Source organism: Saccostrea echinata, unplaced genomic scaffold (assembly GCF_033153115.1).
Source record: "Saccostrea echinata isolate AGI-Se365-2 ecotype Australia unplaced genomic scaffold, CSIRO_AGI_Sech_v1 ptg000023l, whole genome shotgun sequence".
NCBI classification, from domain to species: Eukaryota; Metazoa; Mollusca; class Bivalvia; order Ostreida; family Ostreidae; genus Saccostrea; species Saccostrea echinata.
In genome coordinates, this window is record NW_026889772.1 from 13,102,171 (window position 1) to 13,117,405 (window position 15,235).

The window sequence follows — 15,235 nt, forward strand, 5'->3', positions numbered from 1 at the left end:
ATAAAAAAATAATTTTTACATCCAGGAAAAAAACATACATGTATTATAAACAGGTGCAAGCCAGTCATAAAACTGTTTAATATAAAACTATAAAACTCCACAAAATTATTTACAAAATCTAAAATTGTAATAAGCTGAAAAGTATATGAAAACAACAGATCTATTTGAATTGAAATATTTTGGACTTGGGTGGGAGATTCTGTATGGAGATTCTAATAATAGTCAGAGATATATGGGCGGAGATCTTGATTGTCCCAGTGAGGTCGGCAGTAACTCTTCACAGTGTGCGAGTTGTGTTCAATAGGTGCACTGAAAAAGTTTTAAAAACTTTAAAATTAAAATTGTACCTTACACAGAACTAAATGTTAACAGTTTATTAGTACTTGCAGCATTCTGTTTAATAATCTGATATATATATATATATATATATATATATATATATATATATATATATATATATATATATATATATATATATATATATATTTATATATATATATATATATATTTATATATATATATATATATATAAAATAAAAAATTTCCTTCTTAATGAAGAACTTTCTATTCAAATAGCATCATGCAGTTCACCTCAATCACACACTCACAATGAACAGGCAGAATATTATGTTAAATTTAATAGAGATCACTTATGTTATCCATAAGTTTATATCTCTGTGACATTTAGGACTTGAAATTGTTTATTTTAATACATTTAAATACAATAGAATAGTGATACATGTACTCTCACATATTTATCTTCAGCAATGATTTGTCCTAATTTTTTTTCCATTTATGTTGCACTGAATTTGCTTGAATTTTATTATTTTCATCTTCTGTTGGAAAAATGTCATAATTACAAGAAAATTTCAATGTCAGCACCTGGATCAGGGTATAAATGTACAACTTATATGATCTTGTTGTCACTCTGAAATATTGTAGACTTGATTTAAGGTATATAGTTACATGTACTCACAAATAAAATTTTGGTGTAAATCTATATGCCTGACTTATAAGCAAGTCCTAGAAACATCACTATTCTTGTGGACAATGCAATGTAGTACATGTATTATCTTAACAATGCCAAAAGTCAATGTTATCAATGACAAAAGTCTGGATAAATTTTTAAGAAAGAAATTTCTGTTGAGTAACCATGGCAACATCATTGTCAAAATCAAAAGCAGATAAAAAGAATTATCACTATCTTGGGAATAGCAGTACATGTACCAAGTTTTATTGAAATCTGAACAAACTTGATGATGAGAAGGGTTTTTACAAATTCTTTTACAAACAGATAAACCACTTACATTCTACCATCCATAAAGCTCTTTTTGGTCCCTGATCAGTAGAGCTAATAATTTATCACAAATTTAAAATGTTACATTTAATTAAACTGTTAATTGTTAAAATCTGTGCAAACAAGGACATTATCAGTCCATACTGTGAAACAAATACATGTAAAATGCATCTTTTTGCACAAAGATAATGCAATGTCAATATCTGTATACATGTATGATATAATCTCAGTTGTAATGAATTGTGGCTTTATATGATCAGAAATACCAAGTGCTGGCTTTCAAATAATTAGTGTAAACTCATCTTGATGCAGCAAATCTGGTTAAATATGAAATGGTAAAATGAGGAAAATCTAAATACAAGCATTGAAAACAGAAAACAAGATGTGTATTTTTCTTACATGCTTACATAACATGTATTTGTAATGATCTTGATTTATAAATTACTTTTAGAATACAGATTTAATCAAAGGAAGCAGATATTTATTATGTAGTTCAAATAGAACTTAGTTGGGTGCAGAAAAACAAAACAGACAACCTGACTGGTAAGTGCCTTATTAGCTTTGACTAACTTAGCATAACATGAACAAGATGAATTTGAAAAGTTCATGAGTGGTCTATAGTATAACTGATGTTACAGTGAGATTAAGTAAGATACACCAAAACCTACAGGATTGATTAGCATTACTGAGTTGTACAATAACTTGCCTATATATGGCTGCTGTACAGGTTAACATCTGTAACAGCAATGGAGAAAAGTTTCAGTTCATGCCACAGCTACTTCTTAAGATCCATAAAATACACATATATTTCATCATCTTAGTAAGAATTAATTAGAACATGTGTATCTACATATTCAAAATTTTACTTTTACATTCACATTACTTGTGATTTTAAAAATATCATCTATTATGCATAATAATTGAAAGTTGTAATTTATTTCCTGTAAGCAATTTAACTTCAAACTATAGTTGTCCTATTAGGACCAATAACCCCATGGTACACAGGGTTTGACACTAAGGCACGTCCGACCGACCCAGTCTAGTAAATGAGTGGTCCGGTCGTGTAAAATGTTCGTGAACTAGACCGACTGGTCGTGTGTATGAAATAAATGATAAACCTCATTTCAGTCTTTCAAATAAATATTCAAAAGTTTTTTTTTTTTTTTTTTAAATTCTTATTTGTCTGATAGTAAATATTACCCATCGCTTTGTAATAGAAAGCTTCCCCTCATGACAAAATCGCTATTTTTAGCCTGGTGTAATAGACAGGTTGTGATGGGAACTAGCTTCGTTCATTACTTAAAATTAGTATGAAGTTATTGAATAATATATTCTTTAATTCCCGATGTATTTATATTTAGGGTAATTAATTTTATACTAAGTTCATTGATTGTTCCTTAATTAAGGCTTATAATATTTGTGTGTCACGCTGAACCTCGACAATGGCTAGCGACCTATGGAAGAGTCTGTCAAAATATATCTTAACAGGTGCGAGAGACGGTATCTTTATTGAAGTATGGTTTGAAACTTTTTTCCATTATAATTAGCAGCTTATAAAAAGTGAATTTTCAAGTTTGGTCAGGGCTAGTGATTTTATGGTCAGGGCTAGTAAAAATTATTGGAAGTAGCCCGACTGGTCTAGTACTCATAAAAGTTAATGTCAAACCCTGGTACATTTCAAATACACCATAGATAAAAGCTTTCATAAAATCACCAAATCAAAGCTGGCACTGTGATCAGCGGGGGGATGAACTAATTAATCTTTTGTAGTGTAGAATTTTGGTCAGATGCAACATCATGTTCATGTATGACAAAGATTTCAAAAATGCAGGTTTGGTTTGAATATCACATGTATTATAGTAAGATAAAAATAAGCTTAATCACTGTTCTTAAAGCATACAATGTCAGATACAGGATCTAAATCCTGCGTTAAACAGAAATTTCACACTGTACATACTGTAGCTTATACATGTACAGGCCAAAATGTGGTACTTAACTAGTCACCCAGCTATAAAATATAGGTCTGACAAATTATTCCATGCTTTCATCAGACCAAGCATCAACAGATGCACTGTATTTTAAGCTTGGTTTGGATGTCACTTGTGTTAAACCTTGAACAGGCCTAAATACTGAACCTAATCAGTGTCACTGGAACATATAATGTTAGTCAGTTGCAGAATATTTAGCATGCATCAGACTGAGTATCCATATCTGTCTAGTTCCGTTTGCACTATCAAGCCAATAAGGCCATAATGAGTATGCATATCTATCTAGTCCTCTTTGCATTATGTAGCCAATAAGGCCATAATGAGTATGCATATCTATCTAGTCCTCTTTGCATTATGTAGCCCATAAGGCCATACTGAGTGTCTGTATCTGTCTAGTCCTCTTTGCACTATGTAGCCCATAAGGCCATACTGTTTTATCTGTATCTATCTAGTCCTCTTTGCACAATGTAGCCCATAAGGCCATACTGAGTATCTGTATCTGTCTAGTCCTCTTTGCACTATGTAGTCCATAAGGCCATACTGAGTTTCCAATCTGTCTAGTCCTCTTTGCACAATGTAGCCTATAAGGCTATACAAAGTGTTTATAGATGCATTGTATAGATCTGCAAGCTAGCTTTTGATACTCCTTGAGGAAAGTCAGAGAGTAACTTAAACACTATAAAGCTTAACCCTATGTTTACATTTAGGAAGAGAATGATGGACAGATGGAGAGATTCCAGTTCATATCCCCCCTCCTTACAATACATTGCATGGAGGGGGGAGGGCTTTGATGATCAGAGTACACACAGCATATTCAACTTAAGGGTATTTACCCAAAATAAAATACAACACATATGAAGTAATTTACTTAAAAAAAATCAATCAATACTTTGTATCAATTTCTCACCCAAATGAATTGTTTCCCCTGTTAAGCTGGTATTGCTCTGGGTTAGGCACATAATCGGAGTCCATAGCTGTGTACGACAATTCCTCACTCCTACAGATGTCTATCTGGGTGGTAGAGTAGGTCTCATCATTCAAATCCATTATCATTTCTCCCTATAAAACAATCACAAGGCATCATTTAATTTCATTTTTTTTCCAAATCTACAAAGATCTTGATTTAAAAGGAAGTAAATACCATAGTGAAGAGGGGAAAATGATGGTATACCACAGATCTTGTTCATAATTTGTGGGCACAACCTGGCACATATGCACATGTGTATATCAATTACATAGTTGAGACATGTTCTTGTCTTTTTATCTATTAATTATTATTGTCTTTATCTCTCTTTTTCTCTCTGGTATTTCTTCTACTTTTTAAAAAATTTATTGATACAATTATAATTCCCAAAACTTTGCATATTGTAATCACTTTTTCTTGCTGCAACACCCATGTAATTAGAGAGAAAAAGAGAACAGGAAAAATGATAATGTGCATTTTAGAAAGATCATACACACAAGAAAGCAGGAACACCACTAATATCATTTACAGAGTCCGACACAGCAATAAGCAAAAAACAAATTCACATCAATTTTTTTTTATTACTTTCCTGCAACTGAACTACACAGAAATAAGTTCCTTGTTGCTCTAGATTGATTATTTTGTGCAATATGTTGAAATCGGTGAAAACATAAGTGAAAAGTTCTGCAAAATTTAATAACACACCGCTCTTTTCTAACACTTACCATGTCAAAAGGATGAACAATCTGCTGATTTAAATTGCAATGTGAATAAATATTAATATTTTACGTTCTCCATATGAATCATAAAACTTCATATGTATGCAACTGGGCTACTTAATACTGCCAGAGTTAAGTGTATAAAGTTTGCAATTCTTATTTTTCTTAATTAAATACACTAGTACTTGGACATCTAACTACAAAGTGAAGAATATTGGAGTGTCTTAGTTCCATAAATTTATCAAAAGTTTACATATCTTAAAGAAAGTAATACCTGCAGTAATGGTAATATTATTGTCTGAAAAATGTTTTACCTGAGGTTGAGTGTGACTCTGGTTATGTGATATTACAGTACAGGTAAGTTTGGACTGCTGGACAAATACTGTGGCCAGCTGATTAGCACCATACCCCTGGGGAGGAGCCCCCATAGGGATAAAGCTCTGTCTCATCTAAAACATAGGTAATCAAAGATTACGAAGCTCACCTCGACGAATGTTATCTATAAGTAAGGCAAATTTCACATAATTTTTTTTTCTAGTTAGGGTACATCCCAAGATCAATATCCATGCAAGTTTGGTTTAAGTAGGACTTATAGTTACTTGGAAATAGACCTGCTCAAAGAACTTTTAAGCTGTTAAGTAATCAAGAAAATTGTGGTGAGTTCCAACATCCAAAGCAAGTCTGGAAGTTTTCATCCTTAGATGCACCATCTATGCAAGTTAAATCATAAAAGGCCATAATACGAGGGGCATTTCAAAAGTTCTGGCAACTGGTGTATAAAATTTTAACTACGTTACGGATTAAATTGACTCTGATACCACTGTAAAGCATAGGCAAATATGCATTAGTAGTGATGTCATTTTACATTCAAAATGACGTATAGGTCTGCTAAAATGACGTCATAATTAGGTATACTCTGTATACTGGGCGTAAAAATGACTGATAAGGAGAACAATTTTTTTGTTGAGCAAAGAGCATATTTCAAAATTCGCTCATTGCTTGGCTTTACGGCAACAGAAATAAAAGCCGATTTAGATGTAGTATATAGAGAGCATGCTCTTTCATATCGAGCAATAGCAAGATTGGTAGTTCAATTAAAGAGGGTAGAAAATCAATTGAAGATGACCCCTGTTCGGGGCGTCCAGTTTGTGCATATGGCGAAAAAGAAATCGTCGCTGTTCAAAATACGATAGCTGATGATGCTAGATATACAGTTGAGGAAATAGCAGACTTAACTAACATTAATTCGTCAGCAGTTTTTCGTATTCTAAAGGAAAACTTAAAGCTTAGGAAAGTCTGTGCTAGATGGGTGCCGCATCTTCTCTCGGAAGAGCAAAAGTGCATCCGGGTAGAAATGGCTTCACAGTTACTAACAATTTATGAAGATTGTGACCAAAGGCGAATAAATGAGATTGTAACTGGTGATGAAACATGGATATATTTTTTTGAACCGGAAACTAAGCTCAATAATAAAGTTTGGATCGGTGAAAATGATACAAGGCCTCATATTGCAGAAACCGGTCTGTCCGGAGAGTAATGTACGCCTTATTTTTTGATTCTAAAGGCCCTGTTGCTCAAGTTCCGGTTCCAGAACACAGCAGTGTTACTGGTCAATTTTATGCAGAGAATGTCTTGTCTCAGGCTGTAGAGCACTATAAAACGACCCGACCAACAACCAGCACTAGAGGAATAAAGCTCCTCCATGACAACGCACCAGCCCATAGATCAGAGGTAGTAACCAAATATTTAAAGGAAAATGGTATTGCCGTTTTACCACATCCACCCTACAGTCCTGACCTAGCTCCATGCGATTTTTGGTTGAATGCCGTTATCAAAGAAGCCCTCCGAGGACGGCAATTTGAAAGTCATCATGCAGTCGGAAGTGCCGTATTCCAGTGTATGAAGCGTATACCGAAAGAGGACTATAGGGCAGCATTTTCCACGTGGATTTCAAGACTGAAAAAGAGTGTCCAGGTCAACGGAGACTATTTTGAGGGATTGATATAATTTAATTTATGATAATGACGCTCATTAATTTACAGCACACCAGTTGCCAGAACTTTTGAAATGCCCCTCGTATTATAAAGCTTCTCTAAAAAATACCCTGGTCACTCATCTGGAAAATGTAGGTCAGATTCAGAATCCAAAGCAAGTCTGGAAGTGTCCATCCCTAGATACATCATCCATGCTAATTTGGTTAAAATATAGCAAAAATTCGCTCAAGTGGAAAATCTAGGTCAGATCCAGCATCCGAAGCAGGTTGGTTAGTGTCCATCCCTAGATGCATCATCTATGAAAGTTTGGTCCAGGTAGGGTTTATAGTTACTTGGGAACAGGACTGCTCCAAAATCTAAACCTGGTCTTACATGTGGAAAATCTAGCTCAGATCCAGCATCCAAAGCAAGTGTGGTAATGTCCATCCCTGGATGCATCATCCATGCAAGTTTGGTCAAGGTAGTGCTTAAGGACAAAAAAAATAATAGTCTTGTTTCCTGCTACCCGACCTACCCTATTTTTTTGCACCTGACCCTTAAGTTTTTTTTTAAGTTTTGGAAGAAAATAAAATCGGGAATTTCTGGAATTTCATGGATCTGTCACTGTAATCGGTTTCTGTGTTAACACAAAACAAGCATTTCATGAAATTCTTGTTTTAAATATGGAATTTCATAAAATACCACTTGAGTTGTGCATAAAAAGACATGAAAGTTTTATTTTAAAAGACAATATTGACCTGTGACATGTTTAATTTGATCTTTTATTAGTTCATATCCTAAAAAATGCCGTCGGAAAAAAATAAAATAAAAATATAAAATAAAATAATTTTCCTACCTACCTACCCTATTTTTTTCAGGCTGGTAGCAGGAAACGAGACTATTATTTTTTTTGGCCTAATGTTACTTGGGAATGGACCTGCTCTAAAAAACTTTAACCTAGTCAATCATCTAGAAAATCTAGGTCAAATCCAGCATCCGAAGCAAGTGTGGTAGTGTCCATCCCTAGATGCATCATGCATGCAAGTTTGGTCCAGGTAGGGCTAATCATTACTTGGGAATGGCCCTGCTCCAAAAATTTTAACCTGGTCACTCATCTGGAAAATCTAGGTCAGATCCAGCATCCGAAGCAAGCGTGGTAGTGTCCATCCCTAGACGCATCATGCATGCAAGTTTGGTCCAGGTAGGACTTATAGTTACTTGGGAATGGACCTGCTCCAAAAACATTAACCTGGTCATTCATCTGGAAAATCTGGGTCAAATCCAGCATCCGAAGCATGAGTGGTAGGGTCCATCCCTAGACGCATCATCCATGCAAGTTTGGTCCAGGTAGGGCTTATAGTTACTTGGGAATGGGACTTGCTCCTAAAACTTTAACCGGGACGCTGACGCTTATGCCGACACCGATGCCAGGGGTATAGCATAAGCTCATCTCGACTTCGTCGAGGTGAGCTAAAAAGAAAATTAAGCTGCTAACAAATACTGTAAATCACCTTTTTTTACTTGCCTAATTTCGCATAATTATGCAGGTCGTTTGATCATCAAAATTTCATTCTCATGTTTATTTGTTTTATTAAAGATTAATACATGTATACAACAATAACCAAAATCCACAATTTTTTTCTGGCTTATATATACCAAATAATTATCTCGCAAAAAATATAGTGCAAAAATTTGGTGATCTACAACAGTCTCTTTACAACTTTATAAGTGATTTAAGCACATTCAGGAACTTATCAATGAGCAAAAAAAAAAAAAAAAAAAGAAAAAAAAAGAAAAAAAAAAATTAAACCTTTGCAAAACACATTTTAATACAACACATTGCAGATTCAGAATGCTAAATTAATTTTACCTCTTGATCACAATGAACTGTATTAAGATTAGGAGTGTTTGAGTTGTTATTGTCCGTGAAGTTGTTGAGATCATAAGATTGTTCATCATTATGGTTGATTTCAAACATATTGTTCATGTCGAGGCTTATATCAGTTGTGTGTGTGATACACTTTCTTTTCACAGAAGCAAGTTGTTCCCCATCCTGTATACAAACAAGAGGCCCATGGGCCACATCGCTCACCTGAGCACATTGGCTAGGAAAAAGTACAAATCACTTCAGTATTGAAAAGTTTAAGGGGGGGGGGGGGGGGGCTTGGATTTTGAACTACCTGAGGATGCTTCCATATCAATATAACAAATGGCTTTGCTGTTCTTGAGCAGAAGATTTTTAAAGATTTTTTTCCAATATATTCCCTTGTTAAAACGTTGATCCCCCATTTTGGCCCCACCCTAACCCTGGGGGTCATGTTTCGAACAAAGTTAAATCTACACTATCTGAGAATGCTTCCATATCAATATGACTTAACAAGGCTTTGCTGTTCTTGAGAAGAAGATTTTTAAAGATTTTTTCTATATATTCCTATGTAAAACACTGAGCCCCCATTGTGGCCCCACCCTAACCCTGGGGGTCATGATTCAAACAAAGTTAAATCTACACTATCTGAGAATGCTTCCATATCAATATGACTTAAGAAAGCTTTGCTGTTCTTGAGAAGAAGATTTTTCAAGTTTTTTTTTTCTTCTGTATATTCCTATGTAAAACTTTGATTGCCCATTGTGGCCCCACCCTATCCCCAGGGGTCATGATTTGATACAAACTTGAATCTGCACTACCTGAGGATGAATCTACATCAGTATGACTAATTGTGGCTTTGTTGTTCTTGAGAAGAGGATTTCTCAAGATTTTTTTCCTATATATTCCCTTGTTAAAACATTGATTCCCCATTGTGGCCCCACCCTAACCCTGGGGGTCATGATTCGAACAAGTTAAATCTACACTATCTGAGAATGCTTCCATATCAATATGACTTAACAAGGCTTTGCTGTTCTTGAGAAGGAGATTTTCCTGTTGTTGAAAAGATTTTTTCCTATATATTCCTATGTAAAACGTTGACCCCCCATTGTAGCCCCACCCTAACCCTGGGAGTCATGATTCAAACAAAGTTAAATCTACACTATCTGAGAATGCTTCCATATCAATATGACTTAACAAAGCTTTGCTGTTCTTGAGAAGAAGATTTTTCAAGATTTTTTTCTATATATTCCTATGTAAAACTTTGATTCCCCATTGTGGCCCCACCCTACCCCTGGGGGTCATGATTTGAACAAATTTGAATCTGCACTACCTGAGGATGAATCCACATCAATATGACTAATTGTGGCTTTGTTGTTCTTGAGAAGAAGACTTTTCAAGATTTTTTCTATATATTCCTATGTAAAACTTTGATTCCCCATTGTGGCCCCACCCTACCCCCGGGGGTCATGATTTGAACAAATTTGAATCTGCACTACCTGAGGATGATTCCACATCAATATGACTAATTGTGGCTTTGTTGTTCTTGAGAAGAAGATTTTTCAAGATTTTTTTCTATATATTCCTATGTAAAACTTTGATTCCCCATTGTGGCCCCACCCTACCCCCGGGGGTCATGATTTGAACAAATTTGAATCTGCACTACCTGAGGATGATTCCACATCAATATGACTAATTGTGGCTTTGTTGTTCTTGAGAAGAAGATTTTTCAAGATTTTTTTCTATATATTCCTATGTAAAACTTTGATTCCCCATTGTGGCCCCACCCTACCCCTGGGGGTCATGATTTGAACAAACTTGAATCTGCACTACCTGAGGATGATTCCATATCAATATGACTAATTGTGGCTTTGTTGTTCTTGAGAAGAAGATTTTTCAAGATTTTTTTCTATATATTCCTATGTAAAACTTTGATCCCCCATTGTGGCCCCACCCTACCCCTGGGGGTCATGATTTGAACAAACTTGAATCTACACTACCTGAGGATGATTCCAAATCAATATGACTAATCGTGGCTTAGTTGTTCTTGAGAAGAAGATTTTTAAAGATTTATTCCTTTATATTCCTATGTAAAACTTTGACCCCCCATTGTGGCCCCACCCTACCCCAGGGGGTCATGATTTGAACAAACTTGAATCTACACTATGTAATGAAGGTCTCACATAAGTTTCAACTTTTACAGCCCATTGGTTCTTGAGAAGAAGATTTTTAAAAGATACCACCAAATTTTCACAAATTCTTAATTATCTCCCCTTGAAAGAGGGGGTGGCCCTTCATTTGAACAAACTTGAATTCCCTTTAGCCAAGGATGCTTTGTGGCAAGTTTGGTTGAAATTGGCCCAGTGGTTCTGGAGAAGAAGTCGAAAATGTGAAAAGTTTACAGACGGACGGACAGACAGACAGACGGACGACAGACAAAATGCAGGGCTCGACATTAACACTTGTCCGCTTGTTCGGTACCAGTGAAAAAAAATTACGGACAAGTGAATATTGCTGGGCGCTTGTCCGATTGGACAAGTGCTTTTAAATGTAAAGAAGTCTCAAAATAATAAAAATATAAAGACTGTCAAACGTTTACCGGTACTGAAGTTCAAAGACGGAAGTAGTATGTTCCTAATACCGAAGTTAGATTCAAATATGGATCACTATGTAGTTGAGTTCACACTTGATTGGGATCGAAGTTTACTAATTGCATACTACTGCAAAGGCATGGAATTATGAAGTTTGGACTCTGTTTGATGTTGACAGTCCCATTTATATTGTTGTTAGGACAGAAAGTCTAGATAAAATTTTGTGTTATGTGTTTGTTGTATTTATCAATAACATCATGAATCAATCAAGCACATGTAATGGAATTCATTTTAGTTTTCAAGTTAACAGTATTAGATCTTTATTGAAATTTTTTTCGGACAAGTGAAGTTGAAGTTCGGACAAGTAAATATCTTGGTCACTTGTCCGAATGGACAAGTAGGGAAAAAAGTTAATGTCGAGCCCTGAAATGTGATCAGAAAAGCTCACTTGAGCCTTCGGCTCAGGTGAGCTAAAAATTGAAAATTAAGATAAAAATACTCCAACTCTTTTTGATTTGTACTCAAAATTTATAAACCTTTAGTATACATTGATGCCCCTGCTAGTTACATGTTGAAGCAGGAAATATTACCTCTAAAAGGAAGCTGGAAGTAGGTTAGGTAATCCTTGTGTTTTTTTTTTTTTATCTCTCTGTTTGTTTGTTAGTTCATGTGACTAAAATTTGTGAGCATATTTTATGGAACTTTAAGAAAAAAGTGTTTTAAAATGAAGAAGAATCCGTCAAATTTTTAATTGGGATCAATCTTTAATAGGTTTTATTATGATTATAACTTCAGTTAACTTCACATAGGTGTGCTCTTTTTTTTTATGGAAGTTTGATGTAGTCTAAACCTCACAAGATTTTGGGTACAATTTCAAGAGTTAACAAATGATGCTACCTCATATAAACTAACAACTTGTCTTTATTTTTTATCAAATTGATCAGTGTCTTTTTTTTAAGTTAACAATTCCTTAAATCAAGCTTCTTTTTACCAACAAAATTCACTGTTTTATGATCTTGCCCTGGAATGTACCTATCATTGTGTCATTGTCCCCAACCCATATGCTTAAAGTGTCTCAAATACAAAAAAATTCTTATGCAACAGTAATTGCAATAGCTATTTGGATTAGACTAAAGATATGGATGCTACAATTATTTTTGCTTCTCTCCTCCCCTTTCAACTTTTCAACAATTTCCAATTTATTTTTGGGAAAAAGTCTGCCTAAAAGCAAGTAATTGTCAAAATTACCAGATATAAATAAGCATCTAGTTCACGTGCAAATGTATTTTTCTTCTGTTTTTCATATTTAAATTAGGTTTCACTGGTATTAAACAATGCAGGCAAATTTTAATGTACTTTAAAGCATCCAAAGGAATTTTTATTCAACAAACTCAACATGCACACATGTACATGAGGTAGGCTGAAATAAGTACTCCTTATGCATACATATAAAAAACACATCATAGCTCTAATGTTTAAATTAAAAGAACGGCCAGACCATATTTATATGAACAGACAGATGGACATGGTAACATTATAACGACATTTTTTTTTCTATTATAATACCTATCTACTTTTTTCCTTTAACAATCTGCCCCATACAACTTTAACATTTTTACCTCTTTATCCATTTCACACTCGGCACTCTGTGAAAAAGCAGAATGCTTTCTTTTAATTCCATGACACAGGGGTTGCCTTTGTGGTGACCAAGAAAAGTCAGATGCTGGCATTTTTCTAAACAAAAAATAAAAGCATAAATAAAATACAAGCAATTTTTTTCAACAGTGCAGGGTCCATAACTTTGTATATTTTTGACACTTTGATTCTTGTTAAAACTATTTTCATGTATGTCAAAATTATGATTTTCATTATTTCAACAAGCTGATTAAGCAAAGATAAATTCCTGAATAATTATTATAGAAAGACCTTAAGAGACCACATATGTATATAGCAATTGAGACTGCTGAAAATTTTGTCTATAATTTATAGTGCCATTTTGGGTGACAAGACGGTCCAAGGTGCTTCATGCGTGACTTGTACATACAGTTTTGTGGAGTTGATAGGAACACATGGTCAACAATATTTCTGAGATATATACAAGGAAATAAATTGAAAAAACAGCAGCTTTTTCTGTGCAATATATATTTTTTTCAATGGGTGGTACTATTATAATAGCTCTCTGGTCGATCTTCCAAAATCTTTTTTCAGATCAGCAAGTTACAGATCTGCAGCTAATATAGTACCCAACAAAAAAAAAACTTGCTGAATAACAGTGACCTTTAAGGCTTTTGTAAAATGAAACCTCTTTGAAAACCTATTCATTGTTGATTTTAATTTTGTCCATGGCATTCCAGAGTTTCCAAAAACCAAATATTTCTAACGGTCATTTTGACTGATGACTTAATGTGTTCAACCAGTCCAAAACAAATTCTACCAGTCCGAATAAATTCTAGTATAATTCAAGATGTAATTCAAAATTGGTTGGAACAGGTCCATTTCACATGAAAGTATAGTATATGCCAACCTAACTGGACCTTGAAAGTGTAAATGATTCTGCGGATTGTAACAACACCAATTGTGAGACATTGCAATAGATCAGATAACAATTAATTAGAGTAAATAATCTAACTGTGACTCAAAACAAGCACAGTTAGAATATGTCCCATATATCAATAGATGCAATGTAGCAAATACAGCAGACCCACTCCGAAAGGAGTTTGAAGAATACAACAGGAGTTGCACTGGAAATAACTACTTAATTAATACTAACAAACCTTTCTGAGCTTGTATATGTCTTTTATCCTAAAAAATAACCCATATAAAGACAAAAATTCAGCTCATTTTCTCAATGTTTTTCTCGCTTCGAATACATGTATACATCCATGCTGACAATCAGAATAAACTAGATTATTTGTAGTAGTGTAGATTAGAATTATCAGCCCCTGTTAAAGTTTATATTGCTGCATTGCCAGAAAGTAACTTGCTACGCCTAAAGGCTGTTTGAGATTACGATAAAAAGATAAAACTTTACGGGTACAACAAAAAGTAAAAAAAACAACAACAATGGATTAACGCAGAAATTGATCGGTCATGCGGACTGGTGAAAAAAATTTTCTATTGGTTTTGCTAGTAGGACCGATGGGTTTTTTTTTTTTTTGGAAACTCTGGTATTCCCTTTTGTAAACATAGTTAGTGTCGTTGCCAAATTGCATTTTGAATCACAGGAACTTGGGTCTTGGTTTATAAATATGTACACTGTACCTACTATTCTAAATATGTAAAAAAAAAAACAAAAACAAAACTAAACAAAAAAAAAAATACCTGTGTTTTTAAAGTATTAATTAATAAGTTTATTTTCTGTTTTACCTGAGATCATCATTCAAGGTGATTTTATATCATCTTTATTACTTTGGCTATAAATTAAAATGGACAAAACACATCATTTCGTATTTTTTCGGAATATATACACAAAGTTACGAACCATATCATCTTAAGTTCAGATTCCATGAAAATACATAATTTTTAAGATTGTTTACAGATTGACAGTAAACTTTACTGAATTACTTCTATACCTGTAATAATCAGAACCAAAAGTTCCAAGTTAGGCAGAAACTGAAGAGCTATTTACCAGCACGAGTAAAATATTAGTCAGGAAAGCTTGGCTTATCAATTTCCCCAACAATAATTCCAAAAGTCACCCGCTTTTATTCAAATTTAAGTAAACATTACGTCACCGAGGATCAGGTTCTTTTAGCTCACCTGATGGGGGCCGTAAGAGCACCTGCTTTTCTTTCTTTTTTCGACTGCCGCTTTCCCGCCGGAAGCACCGATGACAAAAA

At 34.3% G+C, this 15,235-nt stretch overlaps 1 protein-coding gene across 5 annotated transcripts; it reads right to left on the reverse strand.

The window, feature by feature from the left end:
* LOC133191499 (uncharacterized) lies at window positions 1-15,073 on the reverse strand. Of its 5 annotated transcripts, XM_061327251.1 has the most exons (8): window positions 14,969-15,033; window positions 13,016-13,130; window positions 8,812-8,994; window positions 5,283-5,417; window positions 4,975-4,998; window positions 4,193-4,344; window positions 2,004-2,032; window positions 252-309 (listed from the first exon to the last, which is right to left on the reverse strand). In XM_061327251.1, the coding sequence occupies exons 2-7, from the start codon at window positions 13,124-13,126 to the stop codon at window positions 2,026-2,028; spliced, it is 612 nt and encodes a 203-aa protein (XP_061183235.1). In that variant the 5' UTR covers window positions 13,127-13,130; window positions 14,969-15,033; the 3' UTR covers window positions 252-309; window positions 2,004-2,025. The 5 variants fall into 5 exon arrangements, with proteins under 5 accessions (XP_061183232.1, XP_061183233.1, XP_061183231.1 ...); XM_061327248.1 differs by lacking the exon at window positions 2,004-2,032 and having other exon boundaries at window positions 1-309; window positions 15,025-15,073; XM_061327249.1 differs by lacking the exon at window positions 2,004-2,032 and having other exon boundaries at window positions 1-309; window positions 4,975-4,995; window positions 14,969-15,031.
* Window positions 15,074-15,235: the final 162 nt, after the last annotated feature.